The sequence below is a fragment of the Lepidochelys olivacea genome (genome assembly GCF_965140295.1).
Source record: "Lepidochelys olivacea isolate rLepOli2 genome assembly, chromosome: 11".
In the NCBI taxonomy this organism is placed as follows: Eukaryota; Metazoa; Chordata; order Testudines; family Cheloniidae; genus Lepidochelys; species Lepidochelys olivacea.
Window position 1 is genome coordinate 11,455,138 of NC_140421.1, and position 27,899 is coordinate 11,483,036.

The 27,899-nt window shown below is 43.1% G+C and overlaps 2 protein-coding genes across 6 annotated transcripts in view; both read right to left on the reverse strand.

Moving 5' to 3' along the window:
• The window catches only part of HACD2 (3-hydroxyacyl-CoA dehydratase 2), a 43,797-nt gene extending 22,104 nt beyond the window's left edge, over positions 1 to 21,693 (reverse strand). Inside the window, exons 1-3 of the mRNA XM_084642733.1 lie at positions 21,524 to 21,693; positions 12,728 to 12,845; positions 12,237 to 12,255 (exon numbers count right to left, since the gene is read on the reverse strand). Of these exons, the coding sequence (XP_084498859.1) occupies positions 12,237 to 12,255; positions 12,728 to 12,845; positions 21,524 to 21,657 (271 nt within the window). The 5' untranslated portion in view covers positions 21,658 to 21,693. The remainder of the gene's footprint in view (positions 1 to 12,236; positions 12,256 to 12,727; positions 12,846 to 21,523) is intronic.
• Positions 21,694 to 25,586: 3,893 nt separating this feature from the next.
• The window catches only part of MYLK (myosin light chain kinase), a 325,099-nt gene continuing 322,786 nt past the window's right edge, over positions 25,587 to 27,899 (reverse strand). For all 5 annotated transcript variants that reach the window (XM_084643345.1, XM_084643346.1, XM_084643344.1 and 2 more), the window contains one exon: positions 25,587 to 27,731. In XM_084643345.1, the coding sequence (XP_084499471.1) occupies positions 27,484 to 27,731 (248 nt within the window). In that variant the 3' untranslated portion in view covers positions 25,587 to 27,483. The remainder of the gene's footprint in view (positions 27,732 to 27,899) is intronic.

Consider the following 27,899-nt stretch of genomic DNA (forward strand, 5'->3'; position numbering starts at 1 on the left):
ACCACACAGTTGTTGAAATTTATAAGCTCTTCATCTCCTTTTACAACCCACTCACTCTCACCCACAGGATTCCACTTAACACCATTAAAGGACAAAAAGGGAGGGGAAGGAAGGTTGCTCACATCACCTTCCACCTGCTCCTCTGAAGCTTGCAGTAAACAACAGGAATTATTTGGATACACTCCAAGTGCAGGGAGTGTGTTAGGTATGCCTACACTAAATGAGGGAGGCAGCAGTTGGACCCGCATGGTAAAGGCGTGTTTGTGATACATGGGTGGATTACCTTGAGGTGACAGAGCTATGATTATATGATGAAATCTGTTTTGCATCCTCCAGTGCGTTAGCACAGATAAGAGCTCCATGTATACATTCAGGATACAATATGCACGGGGGGACGGAGAGGTATTAGAAAAAAGCATTGTCAGTAGTGAGCTGGGAATATAACAGTCTAAGCAATTATCATCTGCATGCACTAAAGGTAAAGTGAATGGGATCAACGTCAGGTGTAGCTGTACTGAATTATGAAGGCAATATTTAGCTCTGAGGTGTTTGTGAGATCTGTGGATTACTTTGAGGTGTGTGACAGAGCTGAGACTGTGATATGAGGAGATCGCTGTTTTGCACCCTCTGATGCATCTGATGAAAGAGAAGAGGTGCATTTGTCTCTTCAGGATGCAGTAGGCATCATTTCCATGCAGACTGTGTAGGTTACGTCAGTAGCAGGGCATAGGACTTTTATTACAAAGGGTATTGTCAGCAGTGAAATGGAGCATAAGCAGTTTTTAATGCTTTAGTGATGGTTAAGTGTATTCTGTGAATAATGGTATGCCTATATTTGAGCTAGGTAGTGTGATTTCCAGCTCACTCAGATGTATCCGTGCTAGCTCTCCTCGAGCTACCTGTATGAGTACAAACCCATCTGGACCCTCTGGGTACATCCTTGGACACTATCAAAAGCCACCATTCATACTATCCTGGCTACACTGTTAATTTTTTTTTTTTTTGCACCTCCCACCTCAAAATGTAGACATACCCTCAGGGAAAGGCAGTTGTAAAAGATTAGAGTGGTTCTTAAATTGTACATGTGTGGTATTCTTTCTGGGGAGTTGGTTAGGTGCGTCAGTCTATACCAGAATCTGGACCCTCCTGAATCTTATAGTGTCAAGGGCCAGTGTATGTGCATATTAAAGTATGTTGTGATAACTGGCTGGTTGCCAAGCTGCACTGTTATCCAGCACATCCACAAGTGGTGGATTGTGGAACAACAACCTTCAGTGAATGTTAGCTGCGAAATAAGCAGAGGTAGCTCTGACAAATAAGCAGTCGTGGACCAAGCAGCAGCACCACCAGAAAATGGTGGAGACAGCAGATGGCAATGTTGTCCCTTTTGAAAAGCCACACATGCCCTCCAGTGGTGCTGTGACATGGCAAGTTCAGGACGTTATTATGATAAACCTGTTTAGCCCTCAATCTTTTGGGAGTAAGATCTTTAATGGCAGATCAGGCAGAGGTCGACACTAATATCCTCAATGGCTGTAAAGGTGAATATAGGCTAAAGTGCAGCAGTATCTCCAATTGTCTTGGTCTCATTGCTATTGGATTAAGATCTTGTCAAGAATCTGTGGGGAAACTGGTGTGCAATGGTTCCTTCACATTAAAAGAATCCATGCACAGACATCTTTCATGGTATCACCACCTACCAGCACATACCTCAAAGTCCTTCAGCCATATCTAATGGCAATGCGAGCAGGATTGTGATGTCTGGGAGCTCCTAGTCATAAACTGGCATGGAAGCTGCAGTTACAAAACGGTTGTTAAGAACTCAGGTGAGGCAGGAGTGCATTTTTGGCAACTGTAACTGTGACTGAGCAGTTCTTTTTAGGATTTGCTCTGCTCACCCCACATGGGGAAGGGACTAGAAAACGTGCCTCATACCTCTAGTCTGGACTACCACATCCAGATGAATAATTTTGTAGTGGCTGAAATCAGCAAAATCATTTAATCTAATTTGGGACTTGGAATGTCAGGACTCTCATAGACCAACCTAATACTGATTTCCAGAGCATTTTACCACAATTGTGGCCCAAGAAATTAGTCGATATGGACATCAATATCGCTGCCCTGAGCAAGACCCAATGAGCAGGAGAGGGGGTGCTTAACGAACAAGGAGGTGAATGTATCTTCTTTTGGAAAGGAACACGTGAAGCATTTGGCATCAAAACTGAACTCGTCAACCAACTTAACAAGCTCTCTACTGGAATCAACGAACACTTTATAACTCTTCGATTGAAATTGCAGCGAACCAATAGGCTACTGCTATTAGTGTGTATGCCCCAACACTTGATGCCAATGATGATGCCAAAGAAGAATTCTACACCAGCCTTGATAAAGTCTTTTTTGGTGTACCAGTGACAGACTGGTTCATCCTTCTTGGCAACTTTAATGCTAGAGTCAGATGAGACTTGACAAAGAAGGTGTAGGACAGATCACTTCAAACAGCATCCTCCTCCTTACCAAATGTGAAGAACATGAATTTATTATCACTAACACCTTGTTCTGCCAGCGAAACCAATGCAAGACATCGTCACAACATCCACACTCCAAGCACTGGCATTTGATTGCCTATGTCATTGTCCAGGCCCAGAACTGCAAAGTCACCTGCATTACTCAAGCCATGACTGGAAGCGACGACTGCTGGACTGATCACCACCTCATCTGCTCGATCATGACCAGCAGACTGGCCCCTAAACGACAGCTTCAACGGAAATAATGCAGACAGAAAATCAGCATAAAGGCACTCAAAGATCCAAGAAAGCGTAACCTCTTCTGCCAACGCCTCAACGAAAAACTGATAAATCTAAAAGAAAGATAACCGGAACGTGTCACCAGCACCTGGGTTGCCCCCAAATCCAGCATCCTCAGTGCCTGCAAAGACACACTACAGTTCTCTGGCAGGAAACAACAGGACTGATTTGATGAAAATGATTGGGAAATACAAGACTCGACCGATCACAAACACAATGACTTGTGTGTCTGGCAGAACATCAACTCTGTGCAAAAGAAGCCAGCTCACCAACAAGCAAAGGCACAGGACTGAAAAAGAATTTGTGACATAAAGAACAGATGATGGCTGAATAAACTGAATGAGTTTAAACTTCTCACTGAAACCCCTGATATGTGTTGCTTCCTTAATTCCATTAAAACTATTTATGGCCTATGAATTTTGAGGCCAAACTCCCTGAGATCTAAGGATGGATGGGAGTTGATCAAAGAAACTGAAGCCATCAATGCACACTGGAAGGAACACTTCGAAGATTTCCTCAATAGTGACTCTGCGGTTGATGACAGTGTCTTCACCTTCATCTCACAATACCTGATCAGAGGTGAACTCAGAATACCTCCAATACCTGGAAGAAGTGTGCAGAGCTATTATGCAGATGAAGAACAACCAGTCATCTGGAGTTGATGGAATCACTGCAGAAATTTACAAGTAGGGGGGAAATGAACTCACCTTACAGCTACACATTTTTGTTCTCAAAATATGGAACCATGAGAAAATCCCAGATGAATTTAGAGATGCTATGATTGTGACGATTTTCAAGAAAGGAGATAAATCTGACTGTGGAAAGTATAGAGGAATCTCTCTGGTAGCAACTGTAGTAAAGGTCCTCACAAGACTTCTCCTGAACCATCTTCTTCCTCTTGCCAAAGACATTCTTTCTGAATCTCAGTGAGAGTTTTGACCATCTAGAAGCACTATTGACATGATCTTCACTGCTCGCCAGCTGCAGGAAAAATGTAGAGAACACCATCAACCACTATACTTGCGTTCATCAACCAGACAAAGGCCTTTGACTCCACTAATAGGGAAGCATTGTGGAAAATCCTTCTGAAGTATGGATGTTCACCAAAATTTGTCACCACTCTTCATCTCCTTCACAATGACATGCAAGCAGTGATCCTCTGTAATGGACCTACTATGGCTCCCTTAGGGTTAAGACAGGCATCAAACAGGGCTGTCTCACTGTTCATCTTCCTTGCTGCAATGCTCTATATTTGATCACTGATAAGATCCTCGTTGGAGTACAGATAATCTACAGAAAGGATGGCAAACTGGTTCAATCTTGGCCGCTTCCTATCCAGGATCAAAACATCGCTGACTTCAGTCACTGATTTTCAGTATACTAGTGACGCCGTAGTGTGCGTTCAACCAGAAACGGATCTTCAGGCAATTATGAACATCTTTGCTGAAGCATATCAGAAAATGGGACTAACACTTAACACCCCGAAAACAAAGGTCCTCCATCAGCAAGCTCCTGAAGCACAATTCCCAGCCCCAGCAATATAGATCTATGATAGCTTTCTAGTGAATATTGTGCACTTCCCATATCTTGGAGGCCAGGCCACCTCTCATAGACAGCTGGCATTGATGAAGAAATCCAGTAGTGGCTCAAATGTACAAGTCAAGTTATGGTCATCTGAGAAAGAGGATGTTTGAAGATTGCGACATCAGAACCAAAACTAAACTCATGGTCTATAAAGCTGTTGTGATCCCACCCTACTGTGTGGGACTGAAACGTGGACAACATACAGGAGACATCTTAAGGTGCTAAAGAAGTATCATCAATGCTGTATGCATAAGATTCGCCAAATCACGTAGGACAACAGACACACAAATATCAACATCCTCTCGCAAGCGACTATTACGAACATGGAGACGATGATTATTTATCATCAACTTTGCTGGGTATGCCACACTGTCTGGATGCCTGATTCCAGACTGCCAAAACAAAAATCTTCTACTCTCAATTCGGCCAAGGCAAATGCAGAAAAAAATGCTACAGGGATGTCTTCAAGGCTAATATGAGAAAATGCAATACTGACATCAACTCATGGCCCTGGTATAACTAAGGCTAAGTTTTTGTCATGGGTATTTTTATTTAAAATCACGGAGAGGGAGTGGGAAAAACAAGAAAATCATGGAAATGTACACATAGTAATGCAGTTTTCACTACAGAACTTTTAAATTGCCTATTTAAACCTTATATAATGTTAACTACTGACCTGATTAACTGTTAGAGTGTAAAATGGTCATTTTTTAACAGAGCTTTCCATGATTCTGAAATAGCATGTTGTACATCGACAGCTTTTGTCATCTCACAAGCTAACGTTGTAAGACAAAAATAATCTCTCACAGTCCACATGGTTATCAGGCACTGATAAACACCTCAGAGCTATTATGGCCAGACTTGGAACGTGATCTTTTAAGTTGCACTAAAATTCCAGAATGTCAAGACACTTCATTTCAGAAACTGCACTGCTGTAGCTACAAAACTTGGCTTTTGCCATCTCATTGTCTTCAAACATGGGAATAGACCCAAATACATTTAGTGATGCAAGGTCAAGAACTTTGGCCTGATTGGGATCAAACACTCGGCAGGCTTTAAGAAAGCTGGCAGCCGGTTGACAAAACCGTTCAGAACCAGTCATGTAGGCTTCAGTTTTATCACTGTTGTCGCAAAGGGTGGTCAGTCGTGCCACTAAAGGACTTTGCCCAGCTGGCAAGATCGGCCAAATCATTGACCACCCTATATGATCTGATTTCTGGTTTTTCATAAGCTGTGAGAATTGCCATTATTCTTGGTGCAAATGCTTCAATTGCTGCAATATCTGCTTTTATTTCCATTGATTTATTTAACATGATCACATCTGCAACAGATGAACTACAGCTTCATTCATACTCCCCCTCAAAAAAATCCACATAATCCTGCAGGTGGCTGGTATGAAAATGGACAGCTTCAAACCAGCAGTTCCACACTGTGCTTACTGGGGTAGGTAGAATTGCAGGCACTTTTCCCTGCAATGATTGACAGAACCGTGCTTTGCGGGCAGGGAAGGCAGTGAATGCACGTTTTACAGCAATGACAATTCATTTCCTTTTCCAAATTTTTTTCTCCAGATATCGCCCACTAAGTTGAGAAGATGTGCAGTGCACGTTACGTTAACCGCATTCAGAAAAGGCTTTTTGAGGCTTTGTTCCCAGGTTTTGTTCATATACGCAGCATTGTCAGTGACAAAAGCAGTGACTTTATGAAAAGGAATTCCATATTTCTGAACTGTTTCCACCACTGTATGACTCACCGTTTTAAAGTTAACAGTCTCCAAACATACACACTCTATTAGCAAAGACTTCAATTCCAAATTACCTTTCCCTTGTCAGCTTGATGTCTGTAAAAGACAAACAAGGCACTTCCAGGATATTTAATATGTGCTGCCCTTCAGCATCAGTTATTTCATCTGCTATGAAACTAATTCCAAAACCTTGATTCAGCAGTTCTTTCAGGTCACTGACATGTCTTTCAAATTTTTTTGGCAAGTATTCTCTTCGGAGATGATCCAAAGTAGGTATAACACCAATGTTTTTCAGGGAGCTTTCCAGATAGCTTTTCATAGCAGGGTTGTCTAAGACATGTAGTGGAATGTTAGTGGTACAGAAAGCCTCTGTGAGTCGGTAAACTTCTGTCCTACGATGCAGCTGTTCTTTGGTCTTTACAGTAAATAGCTCATTCATTGTTCTTTGTAGTTTGGCTTTGTCGCTCAGGCCTGCTTCAAACTCTTGTGCCTTACATTTATGCAAAGCACTTTCTATATGTTTGTCACAACTTCCTTTTCATGTGTAATCTACAGGAACATTACATGCTGTACAAAACATCAACCCGCCACTTACATGAAATGTTCCCTTTGGGTACTGACTACTTCTCTGCTTAGCAGTGGTTTTTGCCACTTTGCTCTTCAGTGTACTTGGCGTCGCCATTTTTTTCTCTCAGCCAGCTAAACCTTATGCAGAGGCTCTTCAAAAAAATCTTCAATAAGATTTTTTATAATTAAACAGTGGCTAAGCAACAACCAGGGCCTAGAATGGTCTGGGCCCAGGGCAGAAACTAAGACATGGGCCCAACTCTCTCTCCTGCTGCCAGGGGCTGAAGTGGAAGCCCAGCAGCCAGGGGCTGACTGCCCAAGCCCCACTTACCAATGCTAACAGCCCCTGAGGACCTGACTGCCTTAGCCCCGCTGGCAGGGGGGCTGACAATTGGCTGGGGCTGAATGCCTGAGCTCCTGCTGTGGAGGGCTGATTTCTCTCAGTGACAGATTTCTCTCAGAGTCCCAGGAACTGCTGCTGCGGCTCCTGCCTGTGAGCTGTCCACAAGCCTGTTGCCGGGCAGGCTCCTGCAGGGGGCACTGTCCACAGGCTGGTTGCTGGGTGGGCTTCTGAAGGGCGGGAGTGGGGAGACCGCTGTCCACAGCCAGTTGCTGGGCAGGCTCCTGTGGGGGAGAGGGGGCAGAGTACTCCTGCCCCAAGGACGCTGCTCCAGTGGCTGCTGTGGGGCCCCCTCCTGACCAGCTGATTGGGGAGGGAAGGGGTGGTCCTGCCGGGCACCCTCCGACCAGCTGATCAGTGGGGAGGATCCTGCAGCAGTGCTGTCAGCCAGCTGCTTTTAGGACCCTGGGGACCCTTGCTCGGGGGACTGCTGCACCCCTGGCCTGACAGCTGCTCCAGCCCTGCCATGGTGGAAAAAGTCACGGAATTCGTGACTTCCATGACCTCCGTGACAAATATGTAGCCTTATGTATAACCCAGGACCAACAACAATGGAGGAGCTGCTTGAGGCAGGGAACTCAGCACTTCGAGAATCAAATGCGACTACATATAACGGAAAAACGGAAGTGAAAGAAAGAGCGGGCTATAGCCCAAATCAATACTTCAGGTTCAACCACCCTGCTGGGAAACATGTCTGCAATGTGGCAGAGTCTGCAGCTCCAGAATAGGCCTTACCAGCCATCAGTGGACCCACAGATAATCTGAAATGGACAATCCATGAAAGACAATCATCCTTGACTTTGAGGGATTCCCAATTATAATTGGGCATACAAATTTACCCAAACTGTAAACTCAACTGTTGAAAAATGGGTAAAAGGTTCATGAATTGTTGCAATGATCTATCATATAAAACTGTTCAAGAAAAGATGTGAGGAGACAGAAATACTGAATTAATTTAAACAAAAAGGACTATTTTAAGATTATGACTAGTAAACAAGAGGAGTAAAACACTGGAAATCAAGAAACCAAATTTGGGATGCCAGAAATTAGGCCTAATTGGTGGATGGACTATTTTGCTCATCATTCCTTTTTTTTTTTTTTTTTTTTGGGGGGGGGGGGGGAAGTATTCTTAAATAGAGACTTTGGGGGAGAAGACAGGGAGAACTTTTTACCATAACTGCAGCTGCGACAGAATGATTGTTGCCATAACACCAGACCTAGAAACTCCAGTGGCGATGCCTGACCATCATCAGAGCGAGGACTCCAACCTGATACATGTGAGATCCTGCATTGACTTTCCTTCCCTTGTGTGCTTCTCTCTGGACCCCCAGATTTTTCTCCTGTCCTGTCTCTCTCTCTCTTTCTCTGCTTTCCACTGGCACCAGCGATGGTGAGATGACATGACCCTTTCAGGTCTGCCCAGACTGAGAAAGACCAGTGAAGGAGAGGGACCTGACCAGACCAACCAGATGGATGTCCCTGATCAGGGAGATGATCCAGCATCTAGAACAACAGTTGTCATGCCGACATGCCAGCTCGAAAGCATCCATCTGTGACTGACCAGCCACCCTGTATCCTGAGAACATAACAAAAGCCATCATCCCTCATCTTTACTATCCTATCTTTTCTCTCTTAGGTATGTTTATTTTATCTAAGGCATGAATGAGACTATTATTCTGAATTCAGAATTGAATAGAACTAACTCTTTCTACCCTACCAAGATGGGCTGTTTGACTGAATAAGAGGGTTTAAACTATCTTACTCACTGTCTCCAGAAAGGCCTTTGATAGGTTTTGATTTAATTTGTTTTGCTTAAATAATCAGTTTCAGTTCTAATACTCTTTACTTCATTTTTATTCTTTTTCGTGTGTGTGTTTCAATCAATAAATTTCTAACCTTTGGTCTCAGTTGTATAGTGTGTTTGCCATAGTATTAAGCAGGCTGAGGTCTCTGTATATCAAACCCCAGATCATTTAACTCTGTAATGTTGGACAGTGAATAGATTATGCCCATTTAATTAATATAACAGGCATTGCTTGAAGAGGGTAGAGGAAAGATTGTGTGGGTAACCTTTTTTTTTTTTTTCCTTTTTGTCCTTTAATAGTGTTTGATGGAATCCTGTGGTTGAGAGTGAATGGGTTGTAAAAGGAAGTGAAGAGCTTGTACATTTCAGCAATTGTGGGGATAGAATAGTAAAGATGTGTGTGTTAATGGGGTGTCCCAGAGCACTGCTGAAGGAGAGCAGTTAAGGGTGCATGGGCAACTTTAACTCTGCAGTTCCTGCTTTTCAGAAGTTTGAGTTTTGCTCACCTCAGCATTCTGCAAGGCAAAGACATACCACCAAACAACCTTACCTCTACATTAATGCAGCTTTTTGCCAATGAATTTCCTAGCTTTTTTAAATAGGAAAATAAACGTTGGTGTTAGGAGTAGTCAATTAGGCAGTTGTATATATGTCCTGCAATTAGCATAGTGAGCCAGCCTCTTTGCCCCCAACACGCACCCACACACATCCCAACTGTGCCCACCAGCCTTGCTTCGGCACACCTCCCAAGCCACACCCATGAACCATTCATTGAGTTCCGTCCTGCAACCTGGCCCCTTCCCACTACTGTACCCAAGCTTCCACACCACAAACAGGGAACACGTCCTTCTGAAGCCTTCACTCCCCGGTATATAAAGGTTTCTATTGCCACAAGCTTCCCCCCGCTCCAAACACACATAACCAGACTCCATGTAGTGCCTGGAGCACAGGACAACTACATTACAACAGTACAGTATTCCTGGTCATGTTTCACAATGGTTGATGGGCCAAGTTTGTGGCAGGGCCAGTGACAGAAGATGCAGGCAGGGTTTCTGTTCCAAAATACTGATAGTTTTATGTTTGAGAGAAAGAATCTCTGACCCCTGTCCAATAGATGTACCCCATTTCTGAGAAACAGTGAGGCCTCAGAGCTTGTAATGTTTATGCCATACAGTACACTTTTCTGGTCGGCAGTGAACTCTCCAATTTCTCCCAATCAATGTTCAAACATTTATTAATAGGTTTCATGCAGTGTTGACGGGTGCACTGGCAGAGCTGGAGGCTACAGGTGGGCTAGATTGCAGGTGGTTGGGTTCCACTGGCAGAACTAGGGAGTGAAGGGGGTCGGGGTTCACTATCATAGACAGGGCGCAGGGGGTTGGGGTGCACTGGCAGAACAGAGGAGTGTAGGCAGGCTGGGATGCAGGGGAATTGTGGTGCACTGGCAGAGCTGGGAGTGCAGAGAGTGGGGTGTACTGTCAGATATGTGGGGTACATATCTGACAGTAGGGGGTTGGGGTCTAGGAAGGTTGGGATGCACTGGCAGAGCAGGGAGTGCCAGGCCTCCTTCACCTGAGTCCCCAAACTTTCTCACATCTTCTACCATCCATCCCCATTACCCTACTCCTCTTGCTCACATGTCTAATTTTCCACTCCAAATACTTTGATTATAGTCCCGCCAAAATGAAATGCCACCCGTTACTCACAAAGCGCAGCAATCTCCAGCCATTCAGTCCAAGTCTCCTTTTCTCTTAGGCTGGGTCTATCCTAGGAATTTACTTTGGTGTAGCTTCGTCTCTCATGGGGGTGAAAAATCCACACCTCTGAGAGGTGCAGCTATACTGACCTAACCCCCGGTGTAGACGATGCTAGGCCAATGGAACAATTCTTCCATTGATCTAGCTACCATCTCTCAGGGAGGTGCAGCAGCGTCACAGAAGCGTATTAAGTGTAGATATACCCTTGGATGGAGGCTTGGGAATAATTTATCCTTAGATATGTTAATTGAAATGTTTGTTCATAGCCACTAAGAGGTCTCTGATTCATTAAGTCATTAGTACCTCTCACTTTAAGAGTACAAAGCTGCAGAAGGAACCAGGTTTTGGACTACTAATGTTACCCCACACTCCCACATGGCACATCAAATTTCAAAACAATCTGAGGAATTGTTAGGATTTTGCAAAACTTACAAGAGTTGAATTTAAAGCATATAAAATGGCAGGAATGAAAACACTCTAGCAGTTTTTTTGTATGGGTGCATGCATAGTGTAAAAAAACATGTAGATTTTCCTAAATACTGTCATTAATTTGGGTCCCCCAAAGATTTAGTAGGTGCCATATACTACCTCAGGTAAAACTTCGCACATTGACACAATTTTGACCCACATCACATCAATAGTTTGAGCTCTAGCTCTGGGCAAAAAAAGCCCACCTAGAAGCTTTTTTAAATAGAGCTATTTGGGGGGGGAAAAGGAAGGTTATATCTTTGGAACCCCTTGATCAACTTACTCCAGATTTGGCTCTCTAACCCTATGTGGCACTCTCCTGAGATGTACCAAATTTCGAAGAAATCCAACTAACCATGTCAGTTTTAGAGGACTTTGAAAGCTCCACCTTTTAAACAGATGTATTGATGCAACCTTTCCCTATAGTGACCCTCCTGCGCTACTATAACTACAGAACGTTGGATCATATAAGATCTAAAATACATGGAGTTTTATATTCTATTGGAATTTACCTCCCAGTTCAAAGATAACCAATTGCAGCTAAATGTCAGAAAACTCAAAAAAACCTGTAGATAAATTCTAAAAAGATAGTGTGTCTTGACTCTGTTTTGGATCATGTAGTAGAAGTCAGGGATTGCAATTATGCTCACAGTCATCTGATATTTTAGCTTCCTACATGAAGAAGGGTTTTTGGGAAAGGAAGAGTGATACAAAGAATCATAAAGATGGGTAAATTAAGGAAATGACTGTGGAGTTCTGTACTGCATTGATAAAGCACTTCAAGATTCACTGTCAATGAAAGGCTATATAAGTGTTCATTAAGTTATTTTATCTCTCTTTGTAATTATTTACTTTTAGTTTGGCCAAATTTTAAAATTGTGATTTCTCTAAAGTTCTTTGTCAACTAGAATTAATATTTACCAAATAATATTTTCATAGGAGACAACTGAAATTAATACTACTGCATTCAGAAGCCAGAAAAGTTTGCAAGAATGAAACTGGGAATTTACTCCATAATATTAGTAACAAACTGAATGATGATTAGTTAAAAAAAAATTAAAACAGCATTTTTTCATGAGAAAAACAGAAAAATCAATTCCAAGCTTACCAAATGCACAATGTAGAATCTAGAACAAAAAGAAAATTCAAATCAATAGCAGAGATACTTCATGTTTAATCATTTTTAAAACAGTTAGCTTTATCAGAACAGTATCCACTAACACTACTATAATTGGGAGTCTTTCAAAGTTCCCACTACTTGCTGCAGTTTTCAAGTGTTAACATCTAGTTTTCCAGAAAAATACTGGCCATAAAATTTCAGCTTTGACACTGTCTATCTTTGTAGAATAGAGCAAGTTCCATTACTTTATTGTCGACCCACCTGTAAAATGGGGATAAAAACCCATCTCACAGAGGCATATGACTTATTTCATTAATATTTGTAAAGTGCACTGAAAATAAACAGTGCTAATTATTAACAGATGATCATTCAAAATGAAGTGATGTTTAACAATGGCTTGTCACTTTGTCTCACCTAACACTCATGTAGTTGTCAGCAACATTAAAAAAAAAAACAAAAAACAAACAATCTATACCTACCTCAAGCAGAGCTCCAGTTTGGAAGAATTTCAAGGGCTTTTCTATTGAGTAGTAAAGACTATGGTAGCTACCCTTAGTCAGATATGCTCGGACTAGACCAACTGCTATAACAAGCCATCTGGAAAAAGAGAAGAAAAGACTGAAGGGGATATTAAATTGAGCACATATCCTGAGAATGAGCAAAGCTAAAGTTATCCTCTGAGCAAGAAAAACAGTTTCCCATCCTTATCAGCTAGGTTTCAGTTAACAGTCATACAGCAATCCTGCACAATGTCAACAGTTGGCCAACATCCTGAAATCCTGCAAAGACTTCAAAGTTTCTTACTATATGTTCCATTCTATGCGTCCAATGAAGTGAGCTCTAGCCCACAAAAGCTTATGCTCTAATAAATTTGTTAGTCTCTAAGGTGCCATAAGTACTCCTGTTCTTTTTGCAGATACAGACTAACATGGCTGCTACTCTGAAACCTGTCAAAGTTTGAATTTATACAAGCCATCACTTTTAAGAGTTTAGTCTTATGCACTTTTTGAATATCTTACTAGTACTGACCATACAAAAATATCCTTAACACCATGGTAAAAACAAAAATTATCCCTTTATAACCCTTAATTATAATTTAGTTATTGTGGGGTGTTCATGCCATTAAAATTAATGTTGTCTTCAAGTTTACATAATAGAGCCCTTTTAGAGGGTTTAATTACTTGGTAATTATCAAGCAGCCAAACAAATAAATATTTACTGATGTTCAGAGATCTTACAATACTATAGCTTTATGAAGCCTGCCATATAAATAGGAAATTAAATTTTAAAAGACATTCATTTTAGGGTTGTGATTCAATGTAATCCTCCCCATTCATCATAAGCCTCCCCATTCAATGTACATGACAGCCTGTCAGTCTTTATTTTTAATTTCTTAGTTTTATCTGAAACTGCTACAGGTAAAGAAGATCCTCTAAGTAAACTGAACCTGGTGAGTAAAGTCCTCACGACAGAAAAAGAACCCGCATAATGTTCAATTAAAAAACAAATGGCAGACGAAAGACGCACATAGTACAATATTACCACATATTATCTCTCTCAATAATATGAACACAGTAATAAAATATTTTTAATACTCCAAGAAAGACTATTATGGTATCCTATAAATGAATCCATAGTTAAGGTTGCAACCAGGGTTGAATCATAAACCCTAATTTTAATTCACCTATAACTTGTTAGGAAAATTGCCAAGTTTACTCTAAAGACGAAGGAGAACTTTTCTGCAAGATCTGAAATTGGTTAAATTGTTTGTTACAAGTCATTAACTTTCCCTGATTTGAAATTTTGATCAGTGTGTAATGTCTCATTGGGTCCCTCAGACAGAAATCCAATAAGCCTGCAGAGATCCTATGCTCTGTAGGACAGCGAGGGACACAGATACTGAGGAACTCAAATTTCAGGGCAGTGTGAACTCAGCAGAAAGCAAGGCTCCTGGGGAGTTCAGTTCTGCAGCGCTGAGAGATGTATGAAAAGCCAAGACATTTGTGTATCCCCATGCTGGACCAACAGCTTTATAAACTACAACATTAACAGACAAAAACACAGTGAATTTTAATTTAAGATTGATTTTTTCAGGATGTGAAGAAGAAAGTGGTGTTATAGGCCTGGTCAACACTAAAAAGTTAGGGTAATACACCTTACATTGCTCAGGGATGTGAAAAATCCACACTCCTGAGCGATGTAGCTAAACTAACCTAATCTCCAGTGCAGACAGCACTACGCTGACATAAAAATTCTTCCATCAACCTACTTACTGTCTCTCAAAGAGATGGATTACCTATGCCAGTGGGAGAATTTCTCCTGTCGGTGTAGGTATAGTGTCTACACTGAAGCGCCTCAGCTGTGCTGTTTCAAGTGTAGACAAGCCTTTAGTTGATAGACTGAGGCTAAGTGTGCAGATAAGCACAGAGCTGATACAGTTTTTTGAGTATGTAATATGATTTTACACATGGAAAGGTATTGAAGACATTGCATGAACTGTGAGAGTATTTCTTTATTTTTCTACTATCCTTGTTTATTTGCGAAGTAGTAAAGGCTTAAGAGGTTTTTTGTCCTTAAATGTTATGTTACTGTGTACATACATCATTCCAACTTCAATGGTAAACATCAACCTTTTTTTTTTTACACTTTATTTTTAATGTTATAATGCACAGGCTTTTCAATATCCAAATAAAAGAACCTTGAGGCCCAAAAATGTGTACGGAGTAGCATTTATTGGTGCAATTTAAAAAGCTATTTTATTTCAATCTCCACTATTTTTAGAAAATGGGAACAATGCCTTAATAAACTAAGCATTTACTATATGTAAAGAGTTAGGTTATTTAGCTATTCAAAAGATTGCCATTTGAAATATGCCAGTATGTTACTGTAATACCAATAAGATTATCCTCTGCAACACACAAGGATTCCCTTTGAAACTAGTAATTGTCAAAGTTGATATTGTCTTGTTTATACCTGTAAATGCCTGTTTCTCTCTCATATCCTTCAGGTTTGTTGAGAAACTGAGCTAAAGCTTCAGGTTACGCGTGGTGGCACAACAACAGATTCCCCTACAGCAGACTCAGATTCCACCCATATCAAGCAACTGGTAAAGTACATGGGGTTCCAAAGTAGCTCCATCCCTTTTCCTGCTTTTTGCTCTCCCCTTTACTGGATGGATGATTTTAGAAATGCTGTGAGGTACAATGATTTCAATGATAGTCTCTTTTAATTATAAATGACTATATTTTAAAATGTGTTTAGTGTTGAAAGTAATAATCTGCCCAAAATTAAAGCTTCTTTTTTTAAGCACTTAGTATTTCTGTCCTCAACTTCCTTTCATCCCACACAGATCTTATGCTGTGCCCAAGCTTCTCAACTGATTGCTCCCTTTATCTTCCTTTCCCATTCAAAGATCGATGCTATCCTTTGTATACATGCAAAAGCCTCAAAATTGATGTATTCCAAGTTCTCTGTTTAGCCACTGAACTGGTACAGTATAGGTAGCAGTATAGGAACCTTGTAAGCTTCGCCATTATGCCTCAACACCAACTAGAAGGGCCCCCCACCTTAAGGACTGGGAGAAGTTAAGGATTCATGTCAACCCAATACTCTGCCTCCCATGGCCACTCATGTGTTAACTAATGTAAAGATGGGTTTTGTTGATCTGGACATCCATTCACCAGAAAACAGATTAAGACCACCAAACCTTTTAACATATAGCACAAAAACAGTGAAAGATGGCTGCAACCATTGAGCTGTTCTGGATTCCAACCAGACAGCTGAACGGATCTGTGCCCTGTTTTTGGCTCCTCCCATTCATTTCTAATTCTAGATATCTAATTTTTAAAGCATTTCTGAGGCCTCATGGTGAGCTCTTTTATTTAGAAATGGTTCTATAGAATTTTCTGTGGCCTTTTCCTTCACATGGGGCTTATTTGGTGTGGGAGGGAGGCATGAATAGGGACTTCAGCATGTAAACAGGATCTTTATTCTTTTAAGAGTTCATAGAATATCAGGGTTGGAAGGGACCCCAGAAGGTCATCTAGTCCAACCCCTGCTCGAAGCAGGACCAATTCCCAGTTAAATCATCCCAGCCAGGGCTTTGTCAAGCCTGACCTTAAAAACCTCTAAGGAAGGAGATTCTACCACCTCCCTAGGTAACGCATTCCAGTGTTTCACCACCCTCTTAGTGAAAAAGTTTTTCCTAATATCCAATCTAAACCTCCCCCACTGCAACTTGAGACCATTACTCCTCGTTCTGTCATCTGCTACCATTGAGAACAGTCTAGAGCCATCCTCTTTGGAACCCCCTTTCAGGTAGTTGAAAACAGCTATCAAATCCCCCCTCATTCTTCTCTTCTGCAGGCTAAACAATCCCAGCTCCCTCAGCCTCTCCTCATAAGTCATGTGTTCCAGACCCCTAATCATTTTTGTTGCCCTTCGCTGGACTCTCTCCAATTTATCCACATCTTTCTTGTAGTGTGGGGCCCAAAACTGGACACAGTACTCCAGATGAGGCCTCACCAATGTCGAATAGAGGGGAACGATCACGTCCCTCGATCTGCTCGCTATGCCCCTACTTATACATCCCAAAATGCCATTGGCCTTCTTGGCAACAAGGGCACACTGCTGACTCATATCCAGCTTCTCGTCCACTGTCACCCTTAGGTCCTTTTCCGCAGAACTGCTGCCTAGCCATTCGGTCCCTAGTCTGTAGCTGTGCATTGGGTTCTTCCGTCCTAAGTGCAGGACCCTGCACTTATCCTTATTGAACCTCATCAGAGTTCATCTGCTCCTGCTGTTTATTCTTGACCTAAACTCAAATAGAAGATACCGCTGGGGGAGGGAGCTGGAGGGTTCCCAGCAGCTGCAGTTCCTGGCATGCCCTGAAGGAAGGAGGCCGTGTGCAGGAAACTCTGTACAAGCCCAGGACCCAGCATCAGGCTCTCTCTCCTACTGGATCTCTGGGAAGGCAGGAGGTATGAGTGGCTGGGCTAGAGCAGGCCCCGTAGCTGGGCTCTGTGGGTGGAGGGGGTGTGAGTGTCTAGGCTGAGGGAGGGCGGCGGGGGGAGGCACAGCTAGGCTCGGGGAGGGTGTGGGTGTCCGGGCTGGGGGGGCACCCCATGGTTGGGCTCTGAGGGGAGGGGGTGTGAGTGTCTAGCCCCCTGGCTGGGCTCTGGTGGGGAGGGTGCAGAAAAACAGGAACTGGGTTGTCATAGGGCAGAGGTCCCCAAACTGTGGGGCATGCTGAGGAACATTCGGGGGGGTGGGAGGGTGGAAGGGGTGGCTGAGGCCTGGGCCAGCCTCTGCGGGGGGCCCCGGCTACCGGCCCCATGCCCAAGTCCCCAGCTGAGGCTCCACTCTTGGCCCCGCCCCCAGCTGTGGCCCCAGCCTTGTCCCCCTTACCCCGTTCACATCCCCCCCGCTCGTCCCAGAGCCATGACCCTGCTCCCAGTCCCAAGGGGGTAGACAGGAGTAAGGGCGGGGGGAGATGAGTTAAAGAAATTCCTATGACAGTGGTCCCCAAACTTTTTATCTTGTTACTCTTGGGGGAATTTTTGTGTGTGTCAGTATTGTTAAAGACATAGTTGCCGACAGGTATTTTGAAATAAATTACCAAAATAACTGAAACTGGCATGATTATATTCTTATTTTAAATAAAATATACAGAATTTTAAAATATTGTGGGCACACTTCAATTTTTTTGGCACAGAATTCCCCCAGGAATAGAAGAGCAACCATGGCACTTTATGAGAGAGACTGTCACTTTTTTGTTTCATAAAGAGCTTAAAATGAAAGTTCCTCCATTATCCCTCATATGCCCACAAAGCTGTAGCCACATTAAAAAAAAAATCCTTACTGGCATTCTTTAGAACAACTTAACAGCCACTTTTAGGAAAAACTTTTTTATATTGTAATATTCAGTTACAAAACAAAATTAAAACATTAACAGATTCTTCTCTATTTTGTGGGGTTTGTCTGTCTGCCAAAAGAGACCATCAGGTCATATATGGACTGAAATTAGGTAAGTAAAAATTATTTAGAAAACCTCAACCTACAGAAATGTTTCTGCAATTCCTTCCTCCCCACACCACAAATTTTTTTGGGAATCCAATAATGCAGCATTGTGTTGATGTAGGAGAACGTGCAAAAAAAATTAGACACTGACTAATAAATAAGCCTAAAAGGGACTAATCTATGTTCACTGTCTAAGTCAGTGATGGGGAACCCACAGCCCAGATCTGGCCCATTGATTAATTTCATCTGGCCCACTGAAGGGGGAAACCCTGAGCCTCTGCGTCCCCCTGAGTAGGTTAGTGGTCCGCAATTTATTTTTTTCTGTGGGTCAACAGCCCATGACACAAAAAAGGTTCCCCATCCCTGGGGTCTAAGTTCAGAGAAACACAAAACAAACATGAAAATCAAGTTTTGATCAACACTCATTCTGTTCTAAAAAAAGATGTTACTAACAGGTAAGGTACTTAAAAAATATTTAACTCTCATCCCTTTAATATATATGTAATTATACAGTCTGAAACTAACTCCATTAAAAAAATAAAATTATCTACCTTGGGTACTTATACAGTCTCCTTCACCATAGTATTGAGCACCTCACAGTCTTTATGATAGTCATCCCCACAACACCCTCCTGTGAGGTACACAAGAACTATTATCCTCATTTTTCAGATGGGGAAACTGAGGAACAGAGACTTGCCCAAGGTCTCACAGGAATTCTATCTGGGGACTTGGTTTTAATTCCAAATTCTAAGCTAGTGCCCTAACCATCGAGCTATGCTTCTTCATTCCACTGCCACAAGCTTCCCCAAAGCAAAAACAGCCCTCCTGAAATTTTGCATGCCACACCTCATGAGTGTGCAGTTACCTGGAAAGTTAGGCAAAAAAATCAGAAAAGGAGGTTAGAACAAGTGATAAAGAATTATATGGCAGCAGGGAAACGTCTAATCCTTTAGCTATTTACTTCCAGATATCCTCCCACTTGTGTGTTTGTTTTTTAAGGTGTAGAAAGTAATTGTTGCATTTTAATAAAGTTTGTGTGTATGTGAATGTAACAACTTTGCATTTCTACAAAATTCATAAGAGGCTCTCAAAGCACTTTACAAACAAATGAATTAAAGTTCACAGCAGCCCCATGATTCAGGCAAGTGTTTTTGCATCCGTAAAATGGGGAGTAACAAGCTCAGAGAGATTAATTTAGCTAAAGTCATATAGGAACATCACAGCAAAATGGAAAGAAAACCAGAGCTCCTGACTTACAGCTGTGTATTTTATTTACTGCTCATATAATAACACATTTATGAAACAAACAGTTTAATTATACCAGAAAGGAAGACAGAAATTTTTCTGTCCATTAGGTAATCACAGTTTATATCATAAATGTGCATACATTATACATTTCACAATAGATTTATTCTCATGCATAGCTTTGCATGCCTGATGTGGGTTGGACCCTCTTGTAGTACACCGATGCCTAAGGGAAAGTAAAATCATCCAGCAAGTTGAAATCCACCAGCTTCACCATCAGTGATGTGTGCTGACATGAGACTATTTTAATAAAGATTTAAAAATAAGCATTGCACTCTGTGTCCTGCTGAAACATGTAACAAGATAAGTTTCATCACAAAAGGGAGGGACTTGAAACCTCATGAGCACTAATCATAAATGAGGGCATCTTCCTCCAAAGGAGCAAGATCTGTCAGATTTGTTTGCCCGGCACCACACAGACCAAGTCTCAGTTATCTGGAAGATCCCTTATTTAGGGTTCATTTTTAGGCTCCCTCCCCAAGTCCTTCCTCCTTGCAAAGGAAGATTTTCACTCTGTGTATGTTTCAGCAAGATCCTAAAATCTCTTTTTAAAAAGAGGTCTCACTCAAATTGGCCCATTTTGACAGTCCCCAGTCATCACTTATTTATTATTTTGGAGACTCCAAGGTCAGACAGGACCATTGTGATGATCTAGTCCAGTGGTTCGGGTCACGACCCAGTACTGGGTTGCGGAATGAAAGGCACTGGGTTGCCTTGCTCAGCACCCAGGGACCCTTGCGGGCAGCCAGTAAAAACTAGTAGTAAAACTAGTAATCCCTAGCTGGAAGCAGCTAGCAACAGGTCCAGATCGTAGGCACAGGGACCACAGGGCTCCATGAGCTGTCCCCACCCCAAGCACCATCTCCACACTAGGGCACAGCATGGTCCGTGGAGCCAGGACAGGAGCCAGGACAGGCGGGAAGCCTGCCTCTGCACCCCATCTGCGCCACTGACCGGGAGCCACCAGAGGTAAACCTGCACCCTAATTCCCTGCCCCAGCCCTGAGCCCCCAAACTTGGAGCCCCTTCCTGCACTCCAACCCCCTCATCCCTGGCCCACCCTCAAACCTGCACCCCCAACCCAGCTCCCTGACCCCCTCCCGCACCCCAGCCCCCTGGCCCAGCCTTGAGCCCCCCCAAACCAAAAGCTCCCTCTTGCACCCTAAGCCCCTCATCCCCAGCGCAGAGCCTGCACCCCGAGCCCAGAACCCTGCCCCACTCCAGCACCCCAACCCACTGCCCCCTCCCACACGCTGAACCCCTCATTCCTAGCCCCACTCCAGCACCCCAACCCACCGCCTCAGCCCTGAGCCCCTCCCACACCCCAAACCCCTCCGCCCCAGCTCCCTTGGGTCACGGGCATCAACAATTTTCTTCAACTGGGCCCCCAGAAAAAAGCGTGAAAACCACTGATCTAGTCTGACCTCCTGTATAACACAGGCCACGGAGCGTCCCCCACCCCCAAATAATTCCTAGGGCAGATCTTTTAGGAGACCATCCAATATCTTGACTTTAAAAATAAATAGTCAGCGATGAAGATGAATCCCCCCCAAACCTCCCGCCAGGGCGGATTTGGCTGCCCCCGCGAACAGCTTCTCCTCGGGACAGAAGGGCGGTTTCTGGAGGTGGGGCTCCGGGCTGAGGAAGGCGGACACCTGCCCTCCCTACCTCGGCTCTGAAACCCGCCCCTCAGCCAAGCGCTGCAGCCGCTGGAGAGCGGCAGCCCCTGAGGAGCGCTTCGGCGCGACCCGGGGTGGCGAAGGAGCGAGGGCCCGGCGGGCGAAGGCTGGTGCCCCGGGGCCAGGCTAGGCAGGAGGAGGCCGGGTCCCGGGGCTACCACGGCCTCACGGGGGGAGGGAGTTGGCGTCCCCGGCGGGGGATGCGGGGTCCGCCCCGGCTAGCGCGGGACCCTGCGGATAGAGTAGGCGGGAGCCGCGCCTCGCCCCGTCTTACCCCGCCGTCATCACCACGTTGTAAATGACCAGATAGGTCGTGGCCAGGGCGCCCGGGCCCTTCCTCCGCCGGGGCTGCTGGCTCCCGTAGCCGTTATCCGCCCGGCCAGCGCCGCTGCTCCCAGACGCCGCCATGTTTGTCGCCCTGCCCAGTAACCGCCGCCCGGCGGCCCTGCCCCTCGCCCCTCCCCCTCTCCGCCCGGCGGGGCGGGCCCCTCCCGGCCCTGCGCGCTGAGGCGCCCGCCGCCAGCTCGGGCCAGGGCAGAGCTGCCGCCCGCTCCCGCCAAGCGGCAGCCTGGTGTCAAATGGGAGACCTGTGAGGGGGGGACTCCTCGTGATGGGAGTGTCGCCCCCTGAGTCATAGGAACCTGCATTCCCGAGCATTGAAAAACCATGACACCACCCCCCTCCCCTGTTTAGTGCTTGGGGGTTCTTTGTCTTTTCTTTCTAGATTCAGCCGTGGTAAGTGTCATGGTTTAAGCTTTGCTCTGCAACCCCACGGGCCGGACACGTCTCTGTTTTTAAAGGAAAGTTGAGCTTTTTCTGTAGTCACATGACTCCATGAGCTGGGGCTTTAAGAAAAAAACATCAAATATTACCAGATTCGGGAAGAGTTGGAAACAGTGATGCTTTGTCTTCATAGAGTAGTCTGCTGAGAAGCCCCAAGTGCATTGCACGGGTGGAGAAAGACGGTGTTAGCGTTGTACCTGAGAAGATAGATGATGAAATGTTGGTCCTATTCAAGTCAATTGCCAACGTCCTGATTTGAATGGGGCCAGAGTGGCTAAGTGACTGGCATCCCAGTTACACAATACACTTGCAGTTGTAGAGTGCTGGGAGTTAAACCAGCCTTCAGGGACCACAGCAGGGAAAACGCTGCAGAGTATTTACACTCTCAGCTGGAAGTACGCTGGCGTGGCCACATTACCAGCTCTTGCAAGGCCACAAAGAGCAGTGCATTGTGATAGCTATCCCAGCATGCAAGTGGCTGCAAGGGGTGCTTTTCAAATGCGGAGAGGGGTGGAGCGTGACAGGGAGTGTGTTGTGTGTATGTGGTAGGAGAGAGAGTGGGTTTTTGCAGGGCTGAGAGCATCAGCATGCTGTCTTGTAAGTTCAGAGAGCAGCAGACCTCCTCCTACTCCCCGCCTCTCTCTCACTCACTCAAAGCATGCAGCATTCCTCAGTAATGGTTCCTTTGTCCCAGAGCAGATAAGCAGCCAGCTGTCAGAAATGGAGCTTTGAAAGGGCACACCTGCATTCCTACAGCGAGTTCAAAACAATGACAAGAGTGGCCACTTGACTTAAGGGGATTATGGGACGTTTCCGGAGCTCAATCAGAGCGCAGTAATGCAACATCTCATTCACACTGGCACCGCATCGCTCCAGCCGGGGCACAGCAAGTGTTATGCTTCTCGTGGAGGTGGAGTACCAGCAGCTCTCCAGCTGCAGAGTCCAGGTGCTCTAAGTGCCTTGCCAGTGTGGATGGGTCAGGAGTTAGGGCACCTGGGGCTGCTTTAATGAGCTCTAACTCTCAAGTGTAGCCAAGCCCTTAAAGTCAAGGGCAGAGTTGGGACTAGACTCTAGGTTGCCTGACTCCCAGTCCTCTAACCACTAATGGCTTAGCCTGATCTATGGGCAGAACCCACATTTAACTTCAGCTGGGTTTGGAGCAGGTGCCCATGTGGATCTGCTTGAGAGACCAGCAGAGGACTGAAATGTGGATTATGGAATAAAATGCACAGTTACTCTTTTATTTAAAAAAAAAGTATAATCCATTCATTCAATAGAATGATATATGACTTTTTAATGCGATTTTTAAAAATAAAAGGTAAAATCTCTCTTCTTGATCTCACTCCACAACTTTCAGTGGCTCGTTAGACCTAGTATAACTATTTGTTTTATATTACCAGATTCTTATTTTTTAATTTACAAAGTACAGCAATGAAGGGAGAAAATTAAATCCTTTCTTTTACTGAAATTATAAATATTTTATGGAATTACTTCAGTCTCCCACTGTAGTTCTCACTTTATCTTCTATGCTACAGGTGCTTTATAGTGTGGCTGCTTTATGAGAAAATTAGTGTCTACAGTATAGATACATGCACACACACGACATTGTCTCATAGATACAGCATGCTGGGATAGCTATCACAATGCACTGCTCTTTGTGGCCTTGCAAGAGCTGGTAATGTGGCCACGCCAGCGTACTTCCAGCTGAGAGTGTAAATACTCTGCAGCGTTTTCCCTGCTGTGGTCCCTGAAGGCTGGTTTAACTCCCAGCACTCTACAACTGCAAGTGTATTGTGTAACTGGGATGCCAGTCACTTAGCCACTCTGGCCCCATTCAAATCAGGACGTTGGCAATTGACTTGAATAGGACCAACATTTCATCATCTATCCAAAGTCCAAAGTCTGCTTTCACATAAACAAATACAACTCCCACTGAATTCAGTGCGCTATGTGCATATATCTAAAGGCAATTTGGCTCAAGGACCTTAAAGAAGACTTACAAAAACATCAGTTTTTAAGGCAATAATAGTTATAGCATGGATTCTTTAACTAAATATGTAAAGAAATTTCAGTGAGGTCTAGGAATAAGGCTCTGTTGGGTCATTAATGGTGTAGGCCAGTGGTTTTCAACCTGAAGTCCATGGATCCATGCGGGTCCACAGACTATGTGTAAGGGGTCTATGAAATGTTGTTGTTGCCATAGAACAGTGATTTTCAACTGTGGTCCACCAAACCCAGGGTGTCCGGAGACTATGTCTAAGATTTTCAAAGGGATCTGCACCTCCCTTTCAAATTTTTTAGGGATCTGCAAATGAAAAAAGGTTGAAAACCCTGGTGTAGGCAAATGTCTTTCAAAATGCTTTCTTTTTTGTTCCTATGGTTTCAGAGGGTGAAATTCACTAAAGACTGGAGAACTGTACCATTTAAGTCCTGTGATATCTTCTTTCTGGGCAAGCAGGGGTGGCCATACAATGGAGTCTTTGCATGGAAGTAGCAGAAGGCAGTGGCCACTATTCCAGCCTCCAGGATTTTTTTGTGCTTTAAGTGAGGAGAGTTGAATTTGAGGCAGAGAAAATAGAAGCAGGTGTAAAGTGAGCGAGTCTGTGCAAGGAACCATGCCTTGGAGCATGAGGCATCAGCTGTACTGTTGCAGGTGGATGCATCAGCAGAAGCCTCATCTAAAACTCCAATCCTGCAAATGTTTACCTTGAAGTAAATGAGTAGTCTCTGACTCAATGAATAAAGTTAAGCACATGCATAAGTCTGTTTAGGCCCTGATTCTTCAAATCACCACTGCTTCTCGAATGTTAAAGTATTGCTGAAGATATGCATTTCTATAAAAACAGTTGGAATATTTCTCGAACACATTGAGTTTTATCTTGGGCATGTTCTGCATGGTGCCTGGACTATTATCATACATTAGAGAATTGTATACGTTCTTTCATGAAAAGGAACCACAAGTGGTAAATATGCTTGACTTCACAGCTTGCAGGAGCATAACTTTTTTATATATCTACACTAGGGTGACCAGATGTCCCGATATATGGGGCTTTGTCTTATATAAGCAACAACCCTCGCCTCCCCCCCCTCCAAAAAAAAAGTGTCCTGATTTTTCACACTTGCTATCTGGTCACCCTAATCTACACATACACTTGTCTGAACTTTGGGACAGATTCTCTCCTCCTGTTCCAGCCATTTTGAGCTGTTGAAGTAGCACAAAGTGCTAGAAGTTGGCCCTAACTGGCCAATTGAGAAGTTCCTCCAGCCCATGCTCTGCAAATTCTCTAATTTATGGTCCCATAGTGATTATAGCCAGTGGTGTAAATTAGTGCAGCTCCTACTAGCTCTAATTTATCTCTATAGGCCTGAACGGGTAGCAGATGCACCATGAGAATCGGAGGCATAACCCCTGCCACTCTTTCTTCCCCCCATTCCTGTGCTAAGTAGATCTCTGTATAGGAGAGAATCAGGAGAGATCCTGTTTGCCTTCCTCAGCCTGGGTGAATAAACTGGAGTCTGCATTGATTATACAAACAGCATGCTTTGTGGTATTATTTATTTAAAAATCGTGAGTAACTACAGCTGTAGTGTTCTCATTTCTCCCAATTCTGATGGTTTAACAAAATGGGAAAACATTTGCATATTTTATTAAGGTACAAAAGACACCCCATTGTTACCTAAACACATTTAAAACATGTGAGGAAAACTCTGTATGCTCTAAATCAGATTAAAAAAAACCTTTCCTTATAAGGAGTAGTGGCAATATTGTGTTTAGTATAACAAGAGTTCTTTACCCATTTAAAAGGAAAAGACATGCTGGTGCTGGCAAATTGAACCTAGCAACAAAGAGCTAAGCAGTTATTTAAAAAAACATTGTGTGATCCACATTAGTTGACCTTGATTTTACTTTAAAGACATGTAGAAGAGCAAATAATGTAAAACACAAAACTAGGTAATATCAAACATCCTAAAGTTGATATCATATACATCTGCATAAAAGTACACTTGATACTTTAATTTGTGGAACTAAGTTAAGTTGTTTTTTTTTAAAGGTACTCCTTGAAATTTAAAATTGTTGTACTCTACACACAAAAAGTGGAAAAAAGGAAAAAAACATACATTTGGAATGATGTACAGATACTGGAAATGTATTCTCATTGGATTATGCATATAATCGTATGGCCTCTGATATTACTCTTGAACAAAAAGAATTAACAAGTGCCAATAGTGTGAGAGGAAAGGAAAGTTACTCAGTCTGAGTGCATTAATCACTTTTGAGAAGAAAAACATTTTCTGGATTTTTTTGTTTTTGTTTTTTGCAAAAAAGTTTTGAGGACATCAGCCTTCCTGACAGGCTCAAGATGAAAACTAGACTGTCAAGCACATTCTTTGGTAATTGCTTGGTATAAAGAAGTTTGTAATCCAAACTACTTTTTTTTTTGGCTACTCCAAAAATCTGTGGCAATTTCCAGCTAATCATCAGTTGAGATCTGTTTTATAATGGCCAGATTAAGTACAAGTACATTTTTAACTAAACTAGGTTTCCACACACAGATAAAAGTTAATGGATGTACAATAACCTATAGTTCCTAGCAGCACTTATATGAATTATGAATCTTTATTAAAATGACAAGCACAACTGCAAGGTTTCTGGTTCTTTAAATTTTCAGTTTGTTTCTGAAGCAGACATATGTACCTGTACCAGGGTAACAGACACCTCAAGAGAAAGTAGAGAAGTTAGAATCACTTGGTTAAAGGTGAGGAAAGAAATATCAGCTCATACAAACTCATGGAGGTCTAGGATTAGTGGAATTAGTAATACACTAATAGCAAATTGGAAGAGCTAAGTGTGTGTAAAGGTCAGACAGTGAAACTATTTTAAAGAGGAGGAAAGACTAAGATTGTTTCATTTTATTACAGCTTGCAAACTGCAATGCTGGTTATAGTGTAACCTTCCCTCATAGTTAACTTATGTGAAGAATGACTTTACTATGGGAGGGTTCAATTGTATTAAGACCAGAAGAATCTTTGTGTGTGTTTGATAAAAGATTTCTGGGCATAGAGATAAATGTAGATCTCAGGGAGCCACCGCAGCTATAGTATTGGTTGATGAGAGTGACGGTGCAAATGAATGAGCTCAATAAATAGGGTATTTATAAATGCAGGTTATAATCCTAGGTTAGTATGATACTTTCACATTAAAAATAGGCTGGGCAACAACCGACTTACTTAAACTAAATCCAATCACCATAGCAACTTAAAGTGCCTGCTGTTTCCACTTAATGCCCATAAATAAAACAAACAGGTATCAACTGATAATGCTGAAAAAACAACACCTTCCCCCCTAATGATGTATCACACTAGGTGTTTTTAATAACTTGGTTTTCTGAGCTTTAGAGATATAGTCTTTATAATGTGATTTTTCAAATATCTTCTCCTTTGAGTCTTGTTTCATTCTTCTTCTTCCTCTTCCTCCTCCTCTTCTTCTTTTCCCATTGTTTCCACAAGGAGTTCTGCGGTACAAGTTGCTTCCCCAAGGCTATTAACAGCTTTGCAGGTGTATTTGGCATCATCGTCCCCACAAACTTCAGAAATAGTCAAAGAACAGTTCCCATCCTCATCATAATCTATCTGGAAGTGACGAGACTCTTTAATAGATTGGTCATCTTTGTACCAGATTACCTCAGGGTCAGGGTAGCCTGTGACAGTGGGAAAGAACAGCAGCTGCAATAAGCCAAGACACTAAATGCTATTAACCTGTAAATGTTTTAGGCCCCAATCCCACATAGATTTATGCATATGCTTATATTTAAGCACACGAGTAGTTCTACTGAACTCTAATGAACATATATTAAAAGTAACAACTA